Here is a 27435-nt window from a genome sequence, read left to right as displayed (position 1 = left end):
CCCACACACAGTCTTCTTCCAGGCCACTCCTCACAATGCCACAGTTAGGTGGAACCCAGGCTGTGTCATAACCACAATCATGCCAGGTCTCATGGTAGGGATTAGCCTGGTTTCCAGCCCAATTTAGCCCCGCCCACCAAAACATTTGGTCGGGAAGTTGGGTCTGGAGGGGCTCGTATTGGGGACAAACTATATAAAACCAGGATCTGGGCGGACCAATGAAATGGTCAGGGCGGGCTTTATACGATGATGGACAGATGATCAACAGTAACGTAATCACCCACGTCACGAAAGAGCGCTTGGGTTGAATTCGTTTTCAACAAACAACATATTACGTTGCTCTGATTGGTTGTAGGTCTATCCAATTGAGCGAAGAGGCATTTGTTTTACGAGTTTGGTTTAAACACGCCCCATACTCACAGCCCAACGGAGAGTTATCAGACTCATATTCTGACTAGAATTATGAGTATAATAAAGTCAGGCTAGGGATGGTTCTTGTAGGTTATTTTGATCACTTTGACGACATTGACCCTCACCTTCAGAACAACCCTCTCATGCTCATGCAACTCTAGTGGGTATCTGCAGGTCTCGGCTGAGGTACACCCCTGGACCTAACATGCCCTTTCTGAATTGCTGGAAACCATTAGCCTGTATGGCATGAGCATTATGTTTAGTGGTGCCATGGTACATGATGCTTGTCCAGAGCAGCATGTCTAGTGGTGCCATGGTACACAATGTAGGTCCAGAGCCAGGGCCGTTGCTAGGAATTCTGGGCCCCCTGAAAGAAGATTGGTGTGGGCCCCCTCCCCCCCAAAAAATAGGCCCTGTACTTTGATCCAGACCGGCCCACAAGAACAGGTCGTATACACCACCACAGCTGCCCTGCTAATGCATGCATATTATTTTTGATGTGATGCTAGTTCGGGAGTTCTACCTTTAATGCTTGCGCGCTATGCACGCGAGACATATTTTTTGGCCTTTATTTGAGCGCAAAATAGTTGAGCTTTATGTAAAATACACATAAACGTTTTTCAATTGGTAAAACCTTGTCTAGTGAAGTGTCTTTTTTTCTCTTAATTTTTCACTTTAGTCATATCATTTTAATGTGATGTCAGGAGGTGCTGCAGCACACTAAGCACCCGTAGTTCCCACGGCCGTGGCCCCGCCCTGTTACGATAATTTCTTTATCAATAAATGCACAGAGTCGTCGGATTTTTAAAAAGTACAATAGTTTAATGCTTGCCAGCAAGGAGACAAAGTCTGATCACAATACAAAGTTTTGTCTGTTAGCATGTTGTGCTAACTAGCTATTTAAGCACAAGCGCTCTTTACAGTCATTGGTTAGGACAAAGGCATGCAAATGTTCCATGGCTCTTCTTCATTGGCTCCTTGAAGAAGAGCCACAGTAGACCTGGTGCGAGTGTGTGCATGCATGTTTGAGTGTGTGCATGTGTGTGCCTTTTGACCCCTGTAAGCTTGACCTCGTGATTCACCCAACACAGATAAGGCCAGACATCTTTTATTGCCTCTCCAGTAAGAGAGAGTGGTCAGCCCAGGTCACCTTGTTTACATATGCCTCGTGTTACCCAAAGTTCAGATTTGTGGGTAGGCCTCTCTCTACACACAAGGAATGCTGAACACAGAATAATTCTTATACAGGATAAATGTGTTACATCTTCAATTTTTCCAACAGCCCCTCGACTTTTCATCGCCAAAGATCAATTTAACAAAACTTTTTTTATTAGACTATGTATTAGAATGTTCTTGACAGTGCCTGACGTAAGGCTCCCAATTTGTTTATTTTTTTCAATTAACCACTCAACAAGGAGTCACTGGGTATTATTATGTAAGAATCAATGTGGAAGTAATTGCCAAAGGTACAGCAGTTCACTAATAAGTCAAAACAGCCAACAAGCGTCTACCACTCACTCACCATCATCAGCATCTTCACTATCCCCTTCACAAGTATCTGTAGTAACCCTACTTTCTGGTATTTGTTCTTGGGTGTGGTCTGGCTCTGTAGACAGCAAGGACTTGAGTAGACTTATAAATATTTAATATCTTATTTAATTAGGGTTCCTCCGGTAGGAGGAAACCTATTGTTTTTGTTAGTATTCCTATTATTATTATATTTCTCCGCTAAATGGCCCAACAGCTCAAAAAGTCCTGGACCCGATTTTTAACAATTTGGCCAATGATACAACAGGTCCCTCACTACTCCCACACGGCTAGTGGCCCACGTGTGCCCATAGGTGGCGCTATAAAACACCCAAAGTCTACGTGATTTCCCCAGCGCCCCATTACTCCAAAATGCCTGAAAATTGGTACATATCCCTTATTTATCATGGGGAACAAAGAAGCCTCAAGAACCCATAAGGTCCGCCATGATAGATTTTGCTGTATTGTCCAAATTTGGTACAACCTTCAAAACCCGTCTCCTCATGAACCATAGATCCAATCGACTTGAAATTTGTTACAGATGTGTAGAATACATGTTTTTATAAAGGGTCAAATTGAATAAGAAATGCAATACAAAATGGCTGAAAGAAGTGTATTTATGTAAATGTACAAATTACCTCAATATTTTTTTTGTTAATAAATCAAATATAATTTTGACTGATTGTATTTCAAACCTAATAGGGTTCAAGACGACATCAATCTCTAGAAACAAAAACAATTTCACCTTGGTATGTCAATATATGATTGAATTCAATTGATTTGCTCCACAGTGCAGTCGCTCCAAATTCTCGTAGACTCATCCTGCCCCTTGACACTAGGGTGACCACTTTGCGTTGTGTCGCACAGCATTTTCACCCCTTGTTCCACACGTTGCATATTGCAAATGCTGTGCTATCCACCTTATTCTCAGGGGGTCTACTGTAGAAATGATTATGGGTGCAACTTCCGGTGAGTAGCGGAAGTTGCGGTTTGCTATACGTTAGTCCCCATAGACATAATAAAGAGGGTTAACCTCTTTATTATGTCTATGTTCGTCCCAGCCAGCCGTCAACAGTGATTCTTTCTAAAGTAATTTCAACTGTAATTTAACTAAAACTGGTTTGTTTTTAAACATTTGCTGTAATTTGATTTTTATTATCATTGTTATAAAATGTCATTGCGGAGCTCTGGTAGGCTACCTGTTGCGCTGTTCGCGGCTTTACTAGCTAACAACCAGATTTAGCTAAATCTGTAGCTTCAACGACAGTGTGTTGAACACACACCCACAACAAAAAGGGATTGTTCTTGTGAAAAATGGTACAGTTTCCTTCGCCTGCCAACAGATGAGGGCCACAAAACAATGTAGCTGAAAAACCCAGCCTTGAAGAGACCACCCAAAACACTCGTATATGTACTCATTTTATTTTGTGGACAAAAAGCCGATGGAGGAAATCCGCATCCTACTTTGTGTTTAGGCTACGAAAGACCACCCCAGATTTAGTTGCAGTACTGTCAGTAAAGGTGGGATGCAAGTGTTCATATATAGGAATTTTTGTGGGTTAGTAGTGTGCTGGTCCAGCTACACATATATGGAGGATTATTATGGAGGATTATAGGGGCCAAAACTAAATAAATAAATACTTGGATAAATAAATAATTATATAACACAAAGCTTAAATAAATGACACAAAATATATAAATGTTACATGTATTTGTGTGTATATACATATATGTTTACGTTTTCATGTGTTTACATTTATTTATTTATACTTACATTTATTTATTTATACCTACATTTATTTAGCCTTACATTTATTTAGCCTTACATTTACATTTATCCACGGCGTAACTTGCACACAGCAAAATAAATCTGTTGTCTCACGTCACCAAGTCAGGGGGCGGGTTAAAGCCTCTGATTGGTGAATGAACAGTATTACACACCAGGTGACTCCACCAGTCGATCAAGCTCTCTTCAATCTAGAGGGATCTCTCTACAGCTGCTAGGGGTGTGCGACACTGTACGATGTGGTATAGATCCGATACCAAGGAGTAAATACAGGGCTAGTATTGCCAATACCGATACTTTTGGCTTAGAAAATCAGTTTATCTACTTTCGTGTCGGGGAAAGCAATGACTCAAAATTGATTAAGTGAATGCATCATCAATATGAATATTTGAATGAACATTTAAAATGTTTCCTTTAATGAATTGTTCATGATTATGATCATAATAAAACACAGGACAACAAGTTTTGTCAAAAATACAAATGTGTACCGCTGAGTCATGTTACTGCACGTACACGGCAACAACTCAGCCTAGCAGGGGAGGGGCAAAGTGAGTTTGAGCGAAGTTAGACGGTGTTTGCACAACCACTCTGGTGTAAAGGGAGTTGTGTACTCAATGTGGAATTGAAACTTAAGTATCGATCTTATCACACTATCAATCAGGCTATTGATACCAACGTTGGTTGGTCGGTCTTGAGATCTATTTGCCCACCCCTATGCTGTATCATCTCGCAGAGGATCGTGAACACATTTTCATTGATGTCTGTGTCAGTTAGGGTCAATATTACTGCTATAATTTCAGCAAGGCTCTCAATATGATGTAAAAAAAGAAGTGAATTGGCAGGTGCCTCCATCTCTTCAACTACCGTCAACTTTTCGACCACTGTAGCATTCAGTATTATATTCATTGAATCCGCACAAGGTGCTGCCATCTTGGATTAGTCAAAAGCAGTCGAATCAAGTTGAACCACCAATCAGAGGCTTTGACTGGCCACCTGACTTGGTGACGTGAGACAACAGATTTATTTTGCTGTGTGCAAGTTACGCCGTGGATAAATGTAAATGTAAGGATAAATAAATAAATGTAAGTATAAATAAATAAATATAAGTATAAATAAATAAATGTAAGTATAAATAAATACATGTAAGTATAAATAAATACATGTAAACACATGAAAACGTAAACATATATATATATACACACACAAATACATGTAACATTTATATATTTTGTGTCATTTATTTAAGCTTTGTGCTATGTAATTATTTATTTATCCAAGTATTTATTTATTTAGTTTTGGCCCCTATAATCCTCCATACACACAACTGGTAGCACAACTGGCTAATTACTCATTCGATATAAAGTACAGGCCTGGGTCTTCAAATCAGAATGCAGACTTGTTGTCCAGATTCCCGGGCACACAGACATCAGATGCCCTGGCTGTTCAGGAGTTACAAGAGGAAGATGTGAGCCTGGAACTAGAGGAGCAAGGTATGGAACCTTCGAAGGACTCATGGCGGCCGCCGCAAATGCAGGACCCCGACCTCTGCCTACTGCGGAACTGGCTATGATAGGGTGAGTTACCCACAAAAAAGTTAAGGCGGAACTTCTCACCTGTAGTTTGCCGGTTATGGCAGGAATGGGACCGTCTGAAGGAACAAGATGGCCTCCTGGTAAGATGCATTGAGGAACCTGACACCCAGACACAAGCTGATCAACTCCTGGTCCCTAAAGCCTATCCTCGTGGGCTGTGGAAAGATTACCATCAGATGACTGGGCATTCCAGTGCCAAAAAGGTCCTATCTGTCCTGCGCCGCCACTTTTTCTGGCTGGTATGGGTAAGGAGGTGCAAGTTTGGACCCGGGGTTGCGCCATATGTGCGGCCAGTAAGCTGGGAAGGGAGCCTCATGCTCCTCTCAAATCCATCAAGACCAGTTACCCGTTCGAAGTAGTGGGCTTAGACTATTTGGCTTTAGGTCGACCAACCGATCAGTATCCCTATGTGCTGGTCATCACTGATCTCTTTTCCAGATATGCCCTGGCCATACCAACCAAGGACCAGACTGCAATAATGACCGTGAAAGCCCTTTGGACTTCCTTGATCCAGTCCTTTGGATGCCCGGAACGTTTCCTGACCGATCAAGGGGCAGCATTTGAGTCGGGATTGTTACTCCAGTTGTGCAATTTGTAGGGCTGTGTGAAAGCCCGTACCACCCCCTATCACCCTCAGAGAAATGGTGCCTGCGAACGGTTCAATAAGACGCTGTTGGGGATTCTAAGCTCGTTGGAACCGTAGATACATTCGCAATGGCACACACGGGTACCTTTTCTTGTCCAGGCATACAATAACACTACACATTCCAGTACGGGGATGACCCCGCATTATGTGCTATTTGGGCGTCACGCCCGCCTGCCTGCCTTTGGACATGCAACACGAGGTCACTCCCCCGCAACAAAAGGAAACCCTGGAAGGGTGGGTTCACTACCATCACCGGTCCCTATGTGATGCTTATACAAGGGTTAAAGAACAGGCATCCCGCCGGCAGACTTGGGATCAAGCTCGCTACAACAAAGGCCCTCAAACCCTCCCCTTGCTTCCAGGTGACTGCGTGTTGACCCGAAACTTTAGACAAAGGGCCCAAGGGAAGCTTGCACCCCGATGGTTTCCCAAGCCATTTGTAGTTATGTCCCAGGTACATCCAGATCAACCAGTATACGTAATCCGGCCCAAAGGCAGGGAGGGCCCCACCCGTACCCTTCACCGAAACAATCTCAGGCCTTGTCCGGCCTGTTTCCGTCCCCAGGCCCCTCGGAGGACAAGACTTTTCCGTCACCATGTCCCCCAGAGCGAGTGGGTTTCTCGCTGGACTTCTTGCTGTTGTCTCCTAATCAGTCTCCATCCATTCCCCAGTCAAAAGAAACCCGGCGGATTGATCCAGATTCCCCCTTCTTCGAGCGGCAAGAAGCTGATGTGGTTAACCCTGTTTCTGATAGCGAGACTCACCACACTAGTCCTGAGCCCCGGCCAGTATCAACTTCTGTCCTCGGTGCACCTGCCTCCTTGCTATTACCTGAGCCTCCTACCCTATACCTAGATCCTTTCATCCTCGAGCAGCAAGAAGCTGACATTGTTACCCCTGACCTAGACAGTGAGTCTCAACACACTAGTCTGGAGCCCCGGCCAGTATCAACCTCAGCCCTCGGTGCACCTGCAACTGCTTCCTTGTTATTACCTGAGCCTTCCACCCTAAACACTGATGGGGGCAGCCTAGGGGAGGGAACTCAACCGGTAATTCCTACTACTGCTAACTTGCGGCATTCCAACCGTAGTAACTTTGGGAGGCGGCCTATCCGCTTTAGGCAAATGTAGTGGTCGGGACGACCACTGGTAAAGTGGGAGGGTAATGTCGCGGGTCATAAGGTGTAAATGTAATTATTGGTTGAGGGAGTGTTGGGTTGGATAATTGTCAACAGGTGCTGACTCCGGAGGGGGGCGTGGTCGCTCGGCGCACAAACCCAGAAAAGAGGGACGCCGCATGAAGATGGCAGAGCCGGTAAACGAAGCACGCCACCACACCTGTTGCAACGAGAACCGCCGGACGAAGGGACGTTTCCATCGAGTAAAGCTGGTGTAAAGCATATTAGTTAAATGGCCTGTATTAACCAAGCTCTGCTTGTATTTTGCTAGTTCCAAAGAGCGATGCGCAGCAGACCGAACCGCGTTGGAGATTCCAGCTGTCGTCTTGGATTATAGTGGACTGATCCACGAACTGGTGTGGGAGTGCCGACCGGGTGCGGGACTACACAGACGCATTATTGGTGACCGACTGCCGGTGCTGGGACAAGGACGTTGGGTCTGAAGAACTCTGAAGTTGGAGGTTGCAATCACAATCGAACTCGAACTATCAGTGCCATTGACTACCGAGGGGGGGGGGGGGGGTACTTTCATGGAAAGCCGACTTCAATTCCATTAATATTTTAGACAAATATCAATTGTAATTTCTTGCTTGTGTGGGGTCGGGATGGTTTGAACTCAGGAAAGGGTTTCACTACTGGAGAGGGGTAGGGATTTGGGGTCAGAATTAATTCTAACTGTGGCCTGACAGACCCCGGTGCCTGGCCTGCGGCCTACCCTGTGCGGAGAGCGTGAATTGTAGACCTTGGTTTTAACGTGTGCGCATGACAGCGGTGCCGTGATATATTCTAGTCTTTAATTGAGTGCAGTGAGCTCCTTAGTCTAGTCCTTGGGTGGGTGTGGCAGTTTGCAGTGTGATTTGAGAGTTTAAACGTGGACTCGCACTTTGAGGGCAGTAGGTGGTTGAGGGGTGCTCGGGCTTCTTTTGGGCTGGTTCCATCTCAAACCCCGGTCCTTATGCCACATTTGTGTCTACCCCAGTGTTGTATGCCGCCTGAAGGTTACTGTATCAATGCCCTTTACTATGAATTTTTGTACCCAATAAAGTGTAGTGATTTTTGTTACTCCTGTGTGTTCATCTGAATTGTTGGGCTCAGTGTTGTGTCAGAGAAGGTTGTTGTAATTTACATCTCAAAACCTTACTTCTTGTTCTTTCCACTTGTGCTGAGCTTTGAGGGTTATAAGGAACATGACATGTCCAATTAACCCCTAATGCAGCTGTCAATAGTCGAGAAATAACATGTTCCATTAAACACTTCCTACTGGACCTATATAAGCTATGTTCAATTCTGTAATCTGCAACCCAAGTAGAATAAACGGCTTCGTTATAATTCCCTAAATTATCCACTATGGAATATCCTGAAAGAATAGTTGTATCATTTGGGCGCACTGCTGAACCATCTAAAAATAGGATACAATCACTATGTTCCAAAACTGTTTGTTACAAGTCTGTCCTTACACTGGATGTAGAATTAATAACATCCATGCAATCATGAAGATCTGTGATATAAATCTTTTAGATCCACAGCTGGATTTGTGTGTTTCCTTGGTAAAGTCAAATTTTGAATTTCTGAATGAACTTAACACTCGTGTCAAATTCCAGGCCTGCTTTGGATGAACTGTATGGGATTATCAATGGTCTGGAAAATGTGCACCCAGAGGCAGCCTTCATTGTTGTTGGTGATTTCAACAGAGCTAACATGAAGAAAGTCCTGCCCAAGTACTATCAGCACATTGACTTCTTCACACGTGGAGACCAGATCCTTGACCATTGTTATACAACATTAAGGGCAGTTACAAACCCCTCCCCCACCCTGCTTTTGGGAAGGCTGATCACACCGCCATTCTTCTCCTCCCCGCATATGAACAAAAGCTTAAACAGGTCAGACCGGTTGAGAGGTCAGTTCACCTATGGAATGACGAGTGTGTGGCGACCCTCCAGGACTGCTTTGACACCACTGACTGGCTGATGTTCAGGGACGCAGCAGATGGGGGCATTTACAAATACTCAGACACTGTCTCAAGCTACATCCAGCACTGCATTGATGACGTCCTCCCCAAGAAGGTTGTCCGGTCTTTCCCAAATCAGAAGCCCTGGGTTGATGCCGCGGTCCGGGCCAAGCTGAGAGCCCGCACTGTCGCATTTAATTCTGGGGACCCTGATGAGTACAGGAAGGCCAGATACGACCTTCTGAAGGCCATAAAAGCAGCGAAAAGGGCTTACAGGACCAAGGTGGAGTCCAGCTACCATGGCTCTGACCCCAGGCGCATGTGGAGTGGACTTTAAGCCATTACAGACTACAAAAGGAGAGGCTACAATGAGACCCAGTCCTCTGTCCTACTGCCAAACGAGCTGAACTCCTTCTACACTCACTTTGAGAGGGACAGTGACCCCCTGCAGTGGAGCTACCTGAAGGCCAAGCCAGTGGTGTGCCTACACTAACTGTAGCCGAGGTGAGGCTATGCTTTAAGAAGATCAACCCTCTCAAGGCACCTGGCCCTGACGGCATATCAGGTAGGGCCCTTAGGGGCTGCGCTGACCAGCTGGCAGGGGTCTTCAGTGACATCTTCAACCTCTCCCTTAACCTGTCTGTACTCCCCACCTGCTCCAAGAGGACCACCATTATCCCTGTGCCCAAGAACACCAAGGTCACATGTCTGACTATTGCCCAATAGCACTGACCTCTGTCATCACGAAGTGCTTCGAGCGGCTAGTCAAATCATTCATCTGCTCCTCGCTGCCCCCCACCCTGGACCCTATGCAGTTTGCATACCGGTCCAACAAGTCTACAGACGATGCCATCGCTCTGACTATGCACACCGCTCTCTCCCACCTGGACAAGCGGAATACATATGTGAGGATGCTGTTCATCACAAGGTGGTCAAAGCGGCCCGTAAGCGCCTCTTCTTCCAGAGGTATGGACTCAGTCATCCTCACTAACTTTTAAAGATGCACTATAGAGAGCATTCTGACTGGTTGTATTACAGTGTGGTATGGGAGCTGCACAGACCGGGACCGCAAGGCCCTACGAAGTGTGGTCCGTTCTGCTGAGTTCATCATCGGCAGGAAGCTCCCAGCCAGCAGGATTCTAAGACACTGTTCCCACCCATCCTTCAGTCTCTTTACCCCGTTGCCTTCTGGCAGGCGTTACCGCAGCATCCGGTCGCGCACACGCAGACTGGACAACAGTTTCTACCCAAGGGTCATCAGGCTTCTGAATGGACACTGAAATGGACATTGTTTTACTGCACACTAGTCACTTATAAACTGTCACTTTCAGCTACTGGTTGCTCTTTCAGTAACATTGCACTACTGTACCTCACTGTACCTCGCCACCAGGCTCCTGTTTGGTCATTGACATAGTCACTGATCTGCAAATTTGCACTATTGTACTGTACTCCACTTAGGTTAGAATAGGTTATAGGGTTGAAACAGTTTTTTTTTGTGCATTTAGGGTTAGTATAGCGTACTATATATTGTTATCTGGAAGTTTTAGTATTAGGGTTAGTATAGTATATTTGATTATTTATTGCTATCTGTCTATTTAGGAAGTTTCACTTATTTAAGCTCAGCATAGATGTAAATTTGTTCTGTGTACTTAAATGTTATGTTATGCCATGTGTTTGCATTGTCTTGTCTTAAGAATTTCAGTGCCCAGTCTAACCTTGTGTTGTTCTATGTACCTGACAAATAAAAGACTTTAATTTGAACTGGAACTAGAGAGAACACAGGGGAGATAATACAAGGCCCTTCTCAGCTGGGATTCCACTACCTTCATCACTTCACAAATCAAACTGCTCAATCTTTAAACTGTATATACAAGATATGGTTTATTTCAACACAGCCGCTCACATTTTTGGCAACTCAGTTTTCAAATATTCTCAAACTTTGTTGTAGATTCTAAGTTGTCATTATACATGGGCGCCCTCTGCTGGTCATTCCACTACATTCTGCATTCCAATTGGTCACCATGACTTTTATTGAGGGGATTAATTCCAGTGTGGAGAAGTGAGTGGATAGAACATAGTCTACGACATTATTTTATAATAATATTGTTACAGTTAGGGGGTAAACACCATTGTGCCGAATTCTACAGTACCACAGTTTAATTCCATGGGAAAAGTTTAAACTATTCTTCCGGTGGGTGACTACATATCCATGTAGCATATTCTCTTGTTGAAGACATCCTCTGTACTGCCTTGAACACACAATGCCCCAATTACTGGATTATAATCCTGGTGCAAATTGTCCAGCCCTGCTGATAAATCCTATTCATTACTAATCTGTAATCTATGTGGGCGCTGCCTGTTGCATTAGACAACCCCAGCATTTTCCCCACAGCGGTTCCCTCCACCAGTGTCAACAAAAATATCTTTCTGGAGGTACTCTGAGTGACCCCACAACTACAGTTAAACAAATCCCAACAACACACACATTGACACACACTCAAACATATGTACAGATATAATATTCCTCAAATATTCTTATCCAAACTGAATAATTAGACCAGTCTAAGGGTGTAACATCATGTCATCAAACATCAAAGCAAGCATAAATCATTTGAAAGAAAACAACAGTACCGTTAGATCATAATAGAAGGTCCAGCTAAAGAAGGATCCTTTTGAGTTGCTAGTTTCAGTCACTTCAAAATCTTTCAGTCACAAAGTGTCCCGCCATCCCAGGTGGGACCTCCATGTATTTGGCAACACTTCAGTAAGAGGCAGACTTGGCAGGAGGGTGGAGGATACATGACCACAACCAATAAAAACAAAATGGCGGTTTCTCTATGAACCACAGTAAATGATACTGAACATGGCACTCATGTAGATGTGTATGTGTGTACGTCAAAGCAAGTCATAAGTTGTGTTTAAGCATAACTTGAGGGGACATGAGTGTACGTGTGTGTTCAGGTTTCTAGATCCATATTGGCAGAGGTATGTGTTTTCATTTCAATAAAATGTGACCTTACTTTGTAGCCTATCACTTCCACTGTAAATATCAACTCCTTCCGTGAGCGTTTGAATGTATTGTACACAGCCAGACATGTATGCAATGAAATGGAACAGCCAAAGAACACATTTATAACAATAACAATTTAAAAACAGCACTGTTGAGTTGATACAATCCATCTCACTCTTTAAGCTCTGCCACAGTTTAGACCCCTACCCCCCGCCTCACACACACACACACACACACACACTCCTCTCTGTAAAACTATTTAATCCTCTCTTTCTCCTTTCACCCCCCAGGGGTCAACCACTGTGTGTGTGAGTGTCGGTAGGTAGACTGTGTACGAGCGTCCCTCTAGAACTCGTCGTCGGAGCTGAGCAGCAGGGTCTTCTCTGTGTCTCCGCGCGTGCTGAGGGTGCTGTGGCTGCGGGAGAGCGCCGGGCCGCCGCGCTGCTCCAGGGTGGACTGCTGGGTGTACTGCTGGTAGGCCGGAGAGAAGTTATGGATGGCGTCCTGGACCATGTCCCCCGGGTTCATGGTCTCCTTCAGGCTGCTGGAGATGCTCTTCATGGGGGCGCAGCGACCTGGGGGAGACGGAGGGAGGGAGGAGTGTGGGGGAGAGGGGTGTGATGGAGGGAGGGGTGAGGAAGGGGGGGTGGTGGAGCAAGGGAGGGAGGCAGGGAGGACAGGGAGTGAGGGAAGGAGGGAGAGGTGTGAGTGGAGCCCGTGGAGAGGATGAAAGATGGATGAGGGAGAGAGAGATATCAGGAAGAGCAGAGTGAGTGCCTGGAGTAAACACAATCAACAGAATGAGCAGGACTGCCACTGACAATGGTATACAGCACACTGCCAGTGAACACCATCAACATGAAACAGACAATGACGCAACACAAATGTAACCTAACACTGGAGAAGACGACACACATTCAAAACAAAGGAGTTACAACTTAATAACACAACACTGTATGACCGGCATCACAGACACAGAATGTCACAAGCTGGGGCCGGGCCAGACCTGACACAGCAAGGGATAGACCTACCGTACTGTCCATAGACAGGAAACGGGCCTTTTAGTGCAGCGGAGAGGGGAGGGAGGGAGGGGATGAGACAAAAGGGATGGGGTAGGTGGGAGGTTGAAATAAGGATGACGGTTTAACAAAAGAGGGAATATCAAAGCGTATACAGTTGATTTTAAAGATGGAGAAGGTTTTAACATAAAAAGGTTCCAAGGAGATGAGAGAAAACGGGGAGGAGAAATAAGAAGCGGAAGAAAAGAGAGAGAGAGAACAGGTCAGTGGAAAAAAGTCACTGACACGTTTGAATAAAATAATTGAACATTTAGACCAGAACACCAAGATTATGACTACAGCAAAACTTAGAATTCCCTTGAGTGAATGCAGGGTTTCCCGCCGACAGTTAAGGCGGCCGCTTAAGCAACACAAGCCATCCACCTTAACTACGTTGTAAAGAAAACAAAAAAATACAAATAAAAGAAAGGTTGCTGATGAGGAGTGAGCGTGTGTGTACCGTAATTTTCGGATTATAAAACGCGCCTTTTGTCGCATTTTTCGACCCTGCGGTTTATATAACGGTGCGGCTAATCTATGGATTTTTACAGCTAACGGTTAATACATGGGAGCTTCCTCAAGCAGCCATATCTTTCCCCACAACTAATTACATATGGTAATTAAACATTAAAACACCTGCGGTTTATAGTCCAGTGCGGCTTATATATGTGTACATATCATTCAATTTAGTTGCTGCGGCACATGCAATGGTGCGCCTTATAGTCCGAAAATTACGGTGTGTATATACATATATATATATACACATACATACTTTTTCTTTGATTCCACTGATAATTGATTTAGGAAAATAAGACGCATTTTCTATAAACCGCACCCCACCAGAATAGGAGCTTTGTGTTTGTAAATCTGAGTATAAACCGCACTGGAATATATGCCGCACTTGATACAGGAACAATAATACCAAGCCATGTACGAGTATAGGCGATCTTACAGCATTGTGTAACACACTTCAGTTGTGTATAGTATGTCCAGAAAGAAAGTCAAGTCACTCATTTAGTGGCCAAATCCATTGTTATGTCTACAAAATTATTTTAAATATAGTATAAATTTAGCAAGCTTGCAAATCCTGAGGATAGCCTACCGAAGTTTAATTAGCCAATTTCGTTAGCAAAGCTAGCTAATGTTAGTTTGCTCGCTGTTTATAACATTTCACTGGGTCTTGCAGCTGTTTGATTTACTGAAATTATTATTAAATGTTATGTTCTACTGGCCATTTGCCTACTTTTAGCAAGTCACCAAGCCCTGATAGTGTAACTGAGACGTAAAATACGGTATGAGTGTGTCTGTCTGTCTGTCTCACCGTTGGAGTCCAGCCTCTTGTCCATGTAGACCTTGTAAGTGAAGTCGTAGCGAAGGGCCACGGCTGCGAAGAACATCTCGATGCAGATGATGAAGTTCTGGTAACCAGCGGCAACAGTGCCCTCGCCCACCGACACCTCAGCAGAGTTGATCTGAGGGATGGCACCACACTTCTCCAGGATGGCCAGGAGCATGCCTGGGGAGGGAGGGGGGGAAGGAGGGGGAAGGAAGGAGGGGGAGAGGGGGGACGGGGGGGGGAAGGGAGAGCAGGTAGAACAGGGGGAAGGAGCAAGCGAGCAAAAGCAGGAGATGTAAGAATTCAAATTCTGACTCAAACATTGAGTTTTCTCAACAATTGTTGAGGCAAGTCAGCATTTGGCTCCATGGGCGTAGATTTAGGGGGGGACGCTAGGTACTTGTTCCCACCAACATTTGAAAATTATAAAATTGTCCCCACCAATGGACGCGACAGTACAAGAAACGCCATAATTTGATTGGCTGAAAACCCGAAGGGGGAGGGTTACCTGACACGCGACACGCACGGGAAGAAGCACATGCTACTTTGCTTGCTTGCACTGGCAGTCGCAGACAAGTTAGAGGGTGTGTCGGCGACAATGGTACAGCTAACTTACCAGGGCTGTCTGCCGACAATACATAGCCTACATTAAAGGCCAGAGTAACATATTTCAGCATGTACATGTTTGCCCCTTTTTGTGCTTTGTAGATCAGATATGCCTCCATCCAAGAAGAAGAAAGGGGACATACGAAGCTTATTCAAAAAGCAGAGTGTAAGTCAGGCTAAATACCTAGCCACACTAGCAGTGGTAGTGACCAGGCTTTCAAATGCAAATTCTACTGTGGAAACGTATTAACTGGTGATATTATATGTTACCCAGGATATTGTTACAGCTAAACCTAGCTTCCTTAGCTAATCTTTCAACCAAGGTTAGGAGTCTAGCCTAGGACAAAGTCACAGTTGATGGACTGTCACTGCATTGCTAGACAGGTGCTGGAAAAAACAGTTGGCAATGTGAATACGTTAACACTGTTGGTTATTCAAATATAATGAGTCATTATTTGATTATTAATGTCCAAATAACACTGTATACAATATGGTAGGAGGGTTAAACTTGCTAGCCATAGGATAGGCTACAAAATGAATGAACTATTTTGTATGCAGGAAAGAAAGCATGAAAACACTCCAGATGTAGAGCAGGCTGAGGAAACATCATCAGGGCTTCAGGTGAGGTTTATGATAATAAAACAGTTTGTTGTTCAGCGTTACAGTCTCATCATCACAGCCTCTTTTTTTTTTTTTTGAGAGTGCATTTTTTTGATTATACAGTTATACTACCTCTTTAGGGATAGTATACAGAATGGCATCTCGATTTGCGCACAGGGGGGGGGAGGGGTTGATGGGTGGATGTCCCCACCAAGTCTGAGACCAAACCTATGCCCTTGTTTGGCTCATACCCTAACACCCATGATTCTGAACGTGTGTTCATCTGTCTGGTTTGCATGTGTACATATTGTCTGTGCTGCACGTGGGCAGTGATAAAAAGAGATGTAAGGAGAGAGAGAGTTGCTCACCCTGCCAGAAGGAGAGGAAGATGACAGACTTGACCATGAAGAACTTGAGCATGGGGCTGTAGGGGACGAGCAGGTCGCGGGTGGCGAAGTAGAAGAGGAAGAGAGCGTAGAGGGACAGGCTGACCGAGACGTTGTAGATGATGGTCACGTACAGGTAACCACCTGACACACTGGGGGGGGGACATTAGCATCAATTAATTATTTCTAAATTGGTTCAGGCAGTGTGCTAAATTATTCTGAAGCAGACAATAGCTATATAATCAGGAACTGATTTGCAATGGTGACATTTAATAATATATTGATATCTTTACACACACACACAAGGTAAGGTCCACAAGTCTGAAACCACCTGTCAAGATACATCCATTTTGCGTTTGTTTCTAAATGTAATAGAAATGTTTTCACAACCAAGGATCATATCAGTTTAACAATCCCGCCCCCCCCCCCCGCCCCCCCGTTGCTTTAATAACAGAGAGCACTCTGGCCTCTACAAGTTTGTGCAAAAACCTGATGATCCCAGCATGATATGACATGTTCCCAAGAGCTTCTGGTGATGTCACGGAATGCTTGGCTTTCTCAGTCTCTAATTGCCCCATTCAATGTGGCCTCAGACTTTTGGACCGTACCGTAAAAGAAATAAACCCATAACCCTGCTTCTCATCAACAAGCACACTTTCCTAACAAAAGCGTATTGAGTCGTGTCTGAGGTGGACCACTAGAGGGAGTGGCACAGCTCCACTCACTTGAAGTCTCCGTCTCTATACTTCCCAAAGGCCTGCAGGATGACTGTGATCATGGCCATCAGGGGCTTGACCACACAGAACTGGAGGGTGGCCTGAGGGAGGGAAGGGGGAAAGAAGTGTAAAAGGGAAAGCAGAGTTCAAGTACACAACTAATTTCAACCCCGCCTTCTCTGATATTTGTGTTTTACGGAGGGGCAGTAAAACAGCTGAAACGAGAGAGCTGGGACGTTTGGTTCGAACCTGTTTGCAGAAGCGGAGGAAGCCAATGGAGTAGGTCCTTCCCCAGAGACAACAGGTCCCGTACACACAGCTGGACCTGCAGGGGAGGGAGAGAGACACAGGGGGAGAGAGAGAGAGAAGGAGAGAGAGGAAAGATCATGAGGGGAAGAGAGAGAGCGGAAGGGGGCAGAGAGGAAAGAGAAAAAGAGAGGATAGAGAGGGAGGAGAGAAAGGAAAGAGGCGAGAGAAGAGAGATAGGGAGAAAAGAGAAGTACAGAGAGAGAAAGAGAGAGAGAGAAAGAGAGAGAGAGTGAAGATGAGCAAGAGAGAGGAAGGGGGCAGATTAAAGAGAAAGAGAGGATAGGGTTAGGGTTAGTGAGAATAAGTGTGTGTGCAAAAGATAATGTATACATAAGCCAGGAGAAAGAGATAGAGATAAAATGGAGACTTACTCAATGGGCTTTCCTCTGATCTCAGCCATGATGGCACTCTCCCCTCCCAGGTGCTCATAACACAGGCTGAGGAAGTTGTAGATCACAAACGCTGCAAAGGAGCACACCAGTGGCGATTTTTTTTAAGACTTGATCTTTCTTAACATTAAAAAAAATTCATGGTCAAATATTTACTATTGTGTTAACATTTCAAATGCGTTAGAACACGTTCATTTTGAAGACGAGTTCGTTCTGAATCAGCTACATTAACTGATTACCAGGTCGACTGACTGATTTCCTTATCATACATTCCCATAGCGCAACAGTGCATTTCCCTGTTGAAGCTCAGCTTCCATGGACTTCAATGTGGCTGCTTTAAACAGTTTTTTTCAGTGCTTCGAAACTATACGGTCTTTGGATAAATGCTGCGATTATCTCCCGCCCTGGACGCTCAGCGTCTCTGGGGGTGAATGGAGGAGTGGGCTGGCCTGGACGCTGGGCTTCCGCGTGATGATTGGAGGGTCTGTCGCAAGACATCTCCTTTTGATTGACAGTGATGTTGTACTACAAAAGTCGACGAAGCTATTCAAGCTCAGTCCCATCGGTTTTTGCAACTGTAGTTGAAAGACAAACTGCTGAAACCTATTTCTTGGTATTTGCTTGGCGAAATTGCTTGCCAATTTTCGTCATACATTTCACACAATTAGGCTATTCATTAGGCTACAGTCAGTTCACCTAATTTCCAGATTTCCTTCGTGTTGAATATGTTTTCGTTAGGTCGTTTGTTCATTCATTCATTTATTCATACCGGAGGCTATGGCTAGTGTTGTAGGGGTGAACTAGCCAGTGAACTGAAAATGTATGATGTAGCCCGAATACGAGCTTCCTCTATTTGAAAGACCAGCAGCTGCCAATGGCTCGTCATGACGTTGTAGTAATTGACTTCGCACTGTGTTAACGTTCAATCACCATGGTAACATGATGACACATTGAAGATGTCATAAATGCATTCCCTGTTTATAAATGACAAGCATTCGATTTATACTCAGATCCATGAACACATCATCATGAGAAGGTAAGACCTCGATCCTAAATCAAGCATATAAGCTAATTTAAAACATTTGTTTTAAAACAATGTAATTTGAATTTAATTTAAAAACAATCATATCTGCGCTCAAACACATCATATGACGGTAAGATCTCGATCCAAAATGAAACATGTAAGAAACTAAAAAAAAAAACAAATAAAATCAACTTTGAATATTTTTGAGGTTGGCCGCGGCCACGCAAGAACCACGCAAACCTCGGTCAGAAGATGGCCAAATTCATGTTTGCGTCTATTGGGGGATAGCCAAACAATAATTAGGATATTGAAAACATTTTCACAATGTTGGCCTTTTAGTCTAAACATAGCAGATTTACAGACTGGCTCTTTCCAGTTTGGCCTCCAATCCAGACCATTGTTCTACGTCATAATGAATAGAATGTTTAGATGAACGCAGTGATGTCTGATATTTTCTCAACACAGTAGCACAGCACACACTTGTTTGTATGCATCTTTCATGAAATTTCTAATTTTCAATTGATTGTGAATGTAGAAAAGGAACAATGAATCCTGATACAAAAAAAGACAAGGTAGGTCAACCTTTCAACACTGATTATTAAAACAGTAAACTGATATGGCTGTCCTGATAGTTTGTGGAATGAACTCTAGTTTGATTGTTTCACAGCAGAAGAAGCCTTCTGAAAGAGACCTTGAGGCAGATAAAAAAGCCACAGTGAGTCCAACTGTCATCATAAAAACCTATTATTACGATTATTCTTCATTCGCCACACAATTACATATTAACATGTATTATATTGAGTGTTTAGGGTGACAATGCAAGTCACTTAATTGTCTCAATTTTGTCAAAGGCCAATGGGGAAAGCCTTTCACATGAGGTTGCTGCCAAAGGAGACTTCAAGGAGACTTCAAGTCAACCTTCCAAGACGGTGGGCAAACCTCAAAGGAAGACCTACGCCTGTGTCCTGAAAACGGCTGCAGGGGGCCGGGAGAAGATGGCCGGACGGACCTGTCTGATGACCGAGGAGAAGCATCGAGACGTCCTCAGGTCAGCTGAGGCTGAGAAGCCCACTGCCAGAGAGAGGGATCTGGCCAGGGAGGTTGAGAAGATGAAGGTGGAGAGGATCACCTTCGAGAACACAATACAGGAGCTTCACGAGAAGCTCCTGACGGAAGTGAAAGCTCGTGTTCAGGCGGAAGAAGCTCTGACCAGGGCTCGGACCACCCTGCGCCGCCGCGCCGCCGCGCCGCCGCCAAGATGGAGGCAGAAAGAACCGCCAGCCTTGCAACAGAAAACTTGGTAGACCTCCAAAGGGCCCGACAGGATTTGGAGGATGGTTTGACCTCTCACCTCAGAGCCTGGGAGAAGGAGAGGGAGGTGCTGACATCTCAGAGGAACCAGGCGGTCGAAGCCTTGAAGTTGTCCGAGCAGGGCCTCACTGTGGCCACAGCCAAGCTGCTGGATGTGGGAAACATGGCCCCCAAACCAGCTCAGCTTGAGGGAGAGTTCCAGACGGAGCTCTCTAGCCTCAGAGCTGAAATTTGGGCAGCCCAATCTGCCAGAAAGACGGCTGATTCAAAATGCAACATGACTAGGGCAAATCTCATCACGCTGGAGAGGAACCTTCGGGCAGAAATTGCAGAGAAGGATGGGAAGATCCTCGTCTTGTCCAGTGAGAAGGAGGAGGCCCTTCAAGTGTCGCAGAAGGCGAAACAGGACCTGGAGGCTTTTAAAGCCAATCTGATGAAGACGGCCGGTGTCATGACCAGACTGCAAGTCGACTTGAGGGAGAAGCACAAGCGCTGCCAAGATCTGGAGAAGACCCTGGACGAAGTTCAGGATGAATCCCGTCACATCGGAAAGGAGCTGATTAGTAAATGTGCAGAGATGGAGGCTCGAGAGAAACAGGCTGCAGACACAGCTGAGGAGCTGCTGTCTCTACAGAAACAGGCTGACCAATCAGCAGCAGACCTGAAGGCTCTGCAGAAAGTGGCTGACCAATCAGCAGCAGACCTGAAGGCTCTGCAGAAAGTGGCTGACCAATCAGCAGTAGATCTGGTGGAGGCTCTGCAGAAACAGGCTGAGCAATCAGCAGCAGACCGGAAGGCTCTGCAGAAGGGGTCTGAAACAAGGTGCCAGTCTCAGGAGACCCAAACTGAGGTAGTCCAGTCGTGTCCAGGGCCTACATTAATTATTTTTGTGCATAGAAACAGGCCTTCTAATATGTCCTGTAATGCATATTGGAGTGTACACCCTGCATGTTCCCTTGTGTACTGGGGTAGTTGTGTTGACACTTTGTGTTTTTCAGAAACGTTTCTGCAAAAAGAAAAAGAAGGGTGGCTGCTTTGGCCGCATGATGTTCTGGAGAAAATCCCAGCATGCATAGGGGGATGTTAACACCTTCATCCACCACCCTCGCCTCCTCCCTCCCTACAACCTTCCTCCACCACAAACCACCATCATCTCTACCCTCCTCCTCCACCACAACCACCATCATCTCTACCCTCCACCACAAACCACCATCATCTCTACCCTCCTCTATAACAAGCCACTATCATCTCCACCTTCCTCCACCACAACCACCATCATCTCTACCCTCCACCACAAACCACCATCATCTCTACCCTCCTCTATAACAAGCCACTATCATCTCCACCTTCCTCCACCACAAACCACCATCATCTCTACCCTCCTCTATTACAAACCACTATCATCTCCACCTTCCTCCACCCCAAACCACCATGACCCTTACTGTGCACACACACACATGCACATACATCATCCTTACCACCATCCACCCATCTGACCTTATCCAAACACACAGACATATCCCTAATCACCCTAACACCCTACCCTTGACACATGGCATCATGCATATCAACATTCTTGCATGCTGAATAACTCAATAAAAGATGCCTCCCAAAACTTGGGGTCTTGCTTTTTCCTTCCTCATGAGAGTGGCATAAGCCTGTATACAAGGGATGAAACTGACCTAATAGATAAACTTTCCTTTGAATCACATGACATGGAATGTGTTCTAGACTGATAGTTACGAAGCTCTGTGTGTGTGTGTGTTTGAGGCATGTCCGCGTTGCCGTGAGTGGCTGCTGGTGCACTCCCTCTCTCTCTCCTGCTCGCACTACCGTGACCTCTCCCCCGACTGGCCCCTGCAGCGTCGGTGGTGGCCTCCGCCCCTCTCGTTGCTTTTTGTCATTGTGTTGTCTAAATGTTATTGACGTAAGACTGTCAATAACATTTGACCCTCATCCCCCAGGTCCCTCTCCACACCGTCGCCCTCAACCTCTCCCTCAACTGTATCGCCGCGGTGACCGACGCCGACCTCGCCGCCTACGCTCGCCTGAGCACCCTGCGTCTCCACGGCAACCGCCTCCGGAGCGTGACGGAGATGGCGTTCAGTTCACTTTCGTTCAACTTCTATGCACCCCTTCCGCCCCGTTTTGCTGGTGTTGACCCCCCAATTGTCATTGTATATTTCGCACTGTGTATTTGACCCTTTACTTCAAAAAGTCAGACTTACATAACGGTCTGGCTAAAACCTTTAGCCAGGCTTGCAATTTTACAGTACACAGCAGGATCCACACTGGAGAGAAGCTGTGACCTCTGTGATAAATCCTTGAGACAGGCTTGTCAATTAAGAACTCACAGTAGGACCCACACAGAAGAGAAGATCTAGAAACACACATTGACTAGTTTATGTCCAACAAATTACATATTGAAGACTTTATTGCATATATATGATAGTAAAACCAAGGAGGTAAAATTGTCCCAGCAGTCACCACCTGATAGAACTTCTGTATGAACCACAGCTGGAAGAACTACTGGCCTGCACCTACTGGGACAGAAGATACATACAGAAGATCAATAACCAGAACAAGCAAGACAGGCAGGTGTCTTTTTTTAACAGGTGTTAAAATCATTGTAGTTACATTTTGTGAGCCAGCATACTCCTGCCAGAAAATTTCGCTATCGAGGGTATAGTTTTTGACCCTTTACCTCAAAAGTCAGATTTACATAACGGTGTGGCGGCTGCGAGGATCACGATGTAGACTTAGAATATAAATTGGTGTGTGAGTGTTGCCTATGAATATAATTCACTGCACAGAATATATTCTCAATGAGTTGTCAGTGAGTAGGCCTACATGAGCATCTGTTGCATAATCCCACATTAAGTCGAGGACCCATCAGGACTGATAAGTGTAGCATCAGACCCAAAACTAAATGGTCTGTGGCTGTCTTAATTTACCATCGAGTGGTGCAGCACAGGCTACTGCTGTCATCTAGTGGTGCACTATGGCAATGCGCGCAACCACACTTCCATATAACGAGTGGAATACATCGTTTTTAAAAAGTGCAGTGATACACGTCCCGTCGCAGCAATTTAAAATGTTCTACAAAAGGTAGAAAACACCTTTTGTAGAACATTTTAAATTGCTGCGACGGGACGTGTGCCTCAGAGGCATGTATACCAGAATATGACATCGAGACATGTTATCATTCTGCATGTTGAATTTACATTCACAAAAAGAAGCCTGACTCACTTTCTCAAGAGTATGACTTTACCTTCGTTCATCCAGCTTCATAGCAAGAACCCAGTGACATGGTTTTAAAAACACTTTATTGAGTAAATATCTGAGGATGGGCAGTATTTTTGTAAATCTCACGAAACATCTTAATTGGTTAATACTAAAAAGAGCCAGCCTGTATGTGTTGGGCGTCTGGTTTTGGAGAGAAGCCCTCTTACTGGATGATAAGTTTAAGAACCGTTCCTTTATAAATGGTATTTCGCAAACCTGGACTTTGTGTTCATAATTTTTTGTTTAACCTTTATTGGTGGATTTCATATGAATCATCTTAGACCAACAGATCAATGATCAGTAAATATGCGGGATGAAAAACATAAATGAAGATAATCGAATAAATGGAATACAAGCACAGACAGATATGTCTCTGTGGTTTTATATGTCCTGTAAAAGGAACACATGGCTCTTTTATCATGTCTAATGATATAGCCTATAATTTTGAAGAAAACCAAATACTACGAAGAGGAGTTCAACCAGAAACAGCAGTAACCAGACTGAGGATCAACCAGAGAGAAACAAGCGTCAGAGACTAGATACAGGATCAAGAGAGAACAAAGACAGAGCTGAGTTATGGAGACACATCACTGTGATACATGTGGGAAGAGCTTTTCCTCATCCAGTAACCTCAACAAGCACATGAAGATCCACACTGGAGAGAAGCCCTACAGCTGTGACCTCTGTGGTAAAACCTTTAGACAGGCTGGGGCTTTAACAGTTCACAGCAGGATCCACACTGGAGAGAAGCCCTACAGCTGTGACCTCTGTGGTAAAACCTTTAGACAGGCTTGCCATTTTAGAGCTCATGGCAGGATCCACACTGGAGAGAAGCCCTACAGCTGTGACCTCTGTGGTAAAACCTTTAGACAGGCTGGGGAATTGACAGCTCACCGCAGGATCCACACTGGGGAAAAGCCCTACAGCTGTGACCTCTGTGATAAAACTTTTAGGCAAGCTGGCAATCTCAGATATCACCGCAGAATCCACACAGGACAGAAGCCCTACAGCTGTGACCTCTGTGGTAAAACCTTTAGCAATGCTAACAGTTTCACCTTTCACCACAGGATCCACACTGGAGAGAAGCCCTACAACTGTGACCTCTGTGATAAAACCTTTAGACAGACTGGGGATTTGACAGCTCACCGCAGAATCCACACAGGAGAGAAGCCATACAGCTGTGACCTCTGTGGTAAAACCTTTAGCCGTGCTAGCAGTTACACAGCTCACCGCAGAATCCACACAGGAGAGAAGCCCTACAGCTGTGACCTCTGTGGTAAAACCTTTAGACAGGCTAACAGTTTCAGAGCTCACTGTAGGATCCACACTACTAGATACAGGATCAAGAGAGACCAGAGAGAGAACAAAGAGAGAGCTGAGTTATGGAGACACATCACTGTGATACATGTGGGAAGAGCTTTTCCTCATCCAGTAACCTCAACAAGCACATGAAGATCCACACTGGAGAGAAGCCCTACAGCTGTGACCTCTGTGGTAAAACCTTTAGACAGGCTGGGGCTTTAACAGTTCACAGCAGGATCCACACTGGAGAGAAGCCCTACAGCTGTGACCTCTGTGGTAAAACCTTTAGACAGGCTTGCCATTTTAGAGCTCATGGCAGGATCCACACTGGAGAGAAGTCCTAAGGCTGTGACCTCTGTGGTAAAACCTTTAGACAGACTGGGGATTTGACAGCTCACCGCAGAATCCACACAGGAGAGAAGCCATACAGTTGTGACCTCTGTGGTAAAACCTTTAGCCGTGCTAGCAGTTACACAGCTCACCGCAGAATCCACACAGGAGAGAAGCCCTACAGCTGTGACCTCTGTGGTAAAACCTTTAGACAGGCTAACAGTTTCAGAGCTCACTGTAGGATCCACACTACTAGATACAGGATCAAGAGAGACCAGAGAGAGAACAAAGAGAGAGCTGAGTTATGGAGACACATCACTGTGATACATGTGGGAAGAGCTTTTCCTCATCCAGTAACCTCAACAAGCACATGAAGATCAACACTGGAGAGAAGCCCTACAGCTGTGACCTCTGTGGTAAAACCTTTAGACAGGCTGGGGCTTTAACAGTTCACAGCAGGATCCACACTGGAGAGAAGCCCTACAGCTGTGACCTCTGTGGTAAAACCTTTAGACAGGCTTGCCATTTTAGAGCTCATGGCAGGATCCACACTGGAGAGAAGTCCTAAGGCTGTGACCTCTGTGGTAAAACCTTTAGACAGGCTGGGGAATTGACAGCTCACCGCAGGATCCACACTGGAGAGAAGCCCTACAGCTGTGACCTCTGTGGTAAAACCTTTAGACAGGCTGGGGAATTGACAGCTCACCGCAGGATCCACACTGGGGAAAAGCCCTACAGCTGTGACCTCTGTGATAAAACTTTTAGGCAAGCTGGCAATCTCAGATATCACCGCATAATCCACACAGGACAGAAGCCCTACAGCTGTGACCTCTGTGGTAAAACCTTTAGCAATGCTTACAGTTTCACCTTTCACCACAGGATCCACACAGGAGAGAAGCCCTACAGCTGTGACCTCTGTGGTAAAACCTTTAGCCGTGCTAGCAGTTACACAGCTCACCGCAGAATCCACACAGGAGAGAAGCCCTACAGCTGTGACCTCTGTGGTAAAACCTTTAGACTGCAGGCTAACAGTTTCAGAGCTCACTGTAGGATCCACACTACTATTTATGTCCAACAAATGACATATTGAAGACTTTCTTGGCTATGCTTTGGAAATACCTTTCCGAGGACATAACATTATATTTTATTCGCTGTACATCATGCAAAAATACACCAGATTGGTTCGCGGAGAGTGCATATGGAAAATAAAGCAGAAGAACAAGAACCATAACAAGCAAGACAGGGAATAATTATACCTTTTTATTAAAATTATTATTATCGTGTTCACATCACACATGCAACAGGACGAGGGACGTAACAGCCTGTGGTCTGCACCTCTCTTTCACCAACTGTCTTTAGAGGAGGGGAACACTAACTACTCCTCCCAAGGTTTCTTCAATTTTTTTCTAAATTTTTTTTGGTCTTCCTTGAGGTTTTTGGTTGGTTGAGGGGAAGTATATGGGCCTATGTGAAGCCCTCTGTGACATTGCTTGTGAAAAGGGCTATACAAATAAATGTGATTTGAATTTGATGATCAGTTGTTCAAAGCCTACTGTTCTCTATCCATTGTTGAAGACTATGGACGCACTTACATTTGCAAGTAATGGGTCAAGAGACTGGATGGTTCTGAAACAAAAGGGTTTATCGTCCAATTTACCAGATGATAGCCTGATAACCGGGCAGTTTACACCCTTCTCTCCTACCTCACGGGAAGATGAAGACTGGAACAGAGATGTGTTAAACATAGGGCTGGGAAGTAGGCCTATGTACTCACATTTACTTCATCGCGGTATTGTAACAGGATATTGTTACAGCTAAACCTGGCTTTTGTAATACTTTATCCAAGGTTAGTACAGGAGTATTGATTAGGGGTGTGCAGCCCCAATAGTCGCATAGACGCGTCCTATCATGATGCTACGTTACCAAGTCACTGAATGTTAATCAGCTTACCTTAAGTTACAATTTTGCAGTCACAATTAACAGTGGATTAGAGACACTATATTCGTTTCTATATTCTGTTTATGTAGTGTATTTGTGAGTGTAGCCTATCAATTTAAATAAATAAAAGGGAGACCACTGGATTCGCAGTTTAATGAAGGAACACCATTGCATTGCTACCTGCTGGAAAAATGTGTTGGCAATGTGAATAATGTGAAAACACTATTGGTTATTCAAATATAATGAATAATTATTTGATTAACAATATCAAAACAACACTGTATACAATATGGTAGGAGGATTAACCTTGCAAGCGATAGGATATGCTACAAAATGAATGAACCATTTTGTATGCAAGAAAGTCAGCATCAAACCACTACAGATGTAGAGCAGGCTAAGGAAACAGCATGTGCTCAACCAATTATCCTATTTATTCAAGCATGGATTCTTTTATATATTTTCATTTTATTGATCTGAATAAAATATTTAGTCAGTGCATTTGATTGGAAAGTTATCTGAACATCAATTGTACTCATTAATTAATTAATTAATTAATTTAACTTCAAAGATGAATTAGATCCCCAGTAGAGAACCAACCAGAGGTGGAAAGTAAAGAAATACATTTACTCACGAGTATTTCAGGAAGCTTTTAGCATTAAGAGCTTCTTAACGAATCTGGGAAACCTGGCCAATGTCTGTGACTTTTTCCTCAAAGAAGGAGGATAAGTCGTCTGCTGTCAGGGTGGA

At 44.8% G+C, this 27435-nt stretch overlaps 2 protein-coding genes and 1 pseudogene across 2 annotated transcripts; 2 read left to right on the top strand and 1 right to left on the bottom strand.

Moving 5' to 3' along the window:
* LOC146253841 (uncharacterized) overlaps window positions 1-25840 on the top strand; it is a 58899-nt pseudogene extending 33059 nt beyond the window's left edge.
* On the bottom strand, window positions 10944-17775 carry LOC146253843 (transmembrane protein 184B-like). The gene is made up of 7 exons (XM_084676752.1): window positions 17751-17775; window positions 17481-17571; window positions 17050-17125; window positions 16810-16901; window positions 16067-16236; window positions 14478-14672; window positions 10944-12673 (listed from the first exon to the last, which is right to left on the bottom strand). Exons 1-7 carry the CDS (start codon window positions 17773-17775, stop codon window positions 12444-12446), a joined length of 879 nt encoding a protein of 292 aa, XP_084532878.1. The 3' UTR covers window positions 10944-12443.
* LOC146253842 (uncharacterized) lies at window positions 18520-21081 on the top strand. Its single transcript, XM_084676751.1, has 5 exons — window positions 18520-19094; window positions 19190-19237; window positions 19374-19758; window positions 19791-20683; window positions 20832-21081. Exons 1-5 carry the CDS (start codon window positions 19068-19070, stop codon window positions 20907-20909), a joined length of 1431 nt encoding a protein of 476 aa, XP_084532877.1. The 5' UTR covers window positions 18520-19067; the 3' UTR covers window positions 20910-21081.
* Window positions 25841-27435: the final 1595 nt, after the last annotated feature.

Source organism: Hypomesus nipponensis, chromosome 17, assembly GCF_054491055.1.
Source record: "Hypomesus nipponensis isolate SF chromosome 17, ASM5449105v1, whole genome shotgun sequence".
In the NCBI taxonomy this organism is placed as follows: Eukaryota; Metazoa; Chordata; class Actinopteri; order Osmeriformes; family Osmeridae; genus Hypomesus; species Hypomesus nipponensis.
This window is presented reverse-complemented; position numbering and strand designations above follow the sequence as displayed.

What these genes read in the sequence shown, in the direction of transcription:
- LOC146253842 (XM_084676751.1), top strand. Translation starts at nt 19,068, where the DNA reads ATGAATCCTGATACAAAAAAAGACAAG. An exon ending in CTGATACAAAAAAAGACAAG is followed by an intron (nt 19,095 to 19,189) that starts GTAGGTCAACCT and finishes ATTGTTTCACAG; the next exon opens with CAGAAGAAGCCTTCTGAAAG. An exon ending in AGGCAGATAAAAAAGCCACA is followed by an intron (nt 19,238 to 19,373) that starts GTGAGTCCAACT and finishes ATTTTGTCAAAG; the next exon opens with GCCAATGGGGAAAGCCTTTC.
- LOC146253843 (XM_084676752.1), bottom strand. Translation starts at nt 17,775, where the DNA reads ATGGGAATGTATGATAAGGAAATCA. An exon ending in TATAGAGACGGAGACTTCAA is followed by an intron (nt 16,237 to 16,809) that starts GTGAGTGGAGCT and finishes TCCCCCCCCCAG; the next exon opens with TGTGTCAGGTGGTTACCTGT. An exon ending in CTTCCTCTCCTTCTGGCAGG is followed by an intron (nt 14,673 to 16,066) that starts GTGAGCAACTCT and finishes CTCCCTCCCCAG; the next exon opens with GCATGCTCCTGGCCATCCTG.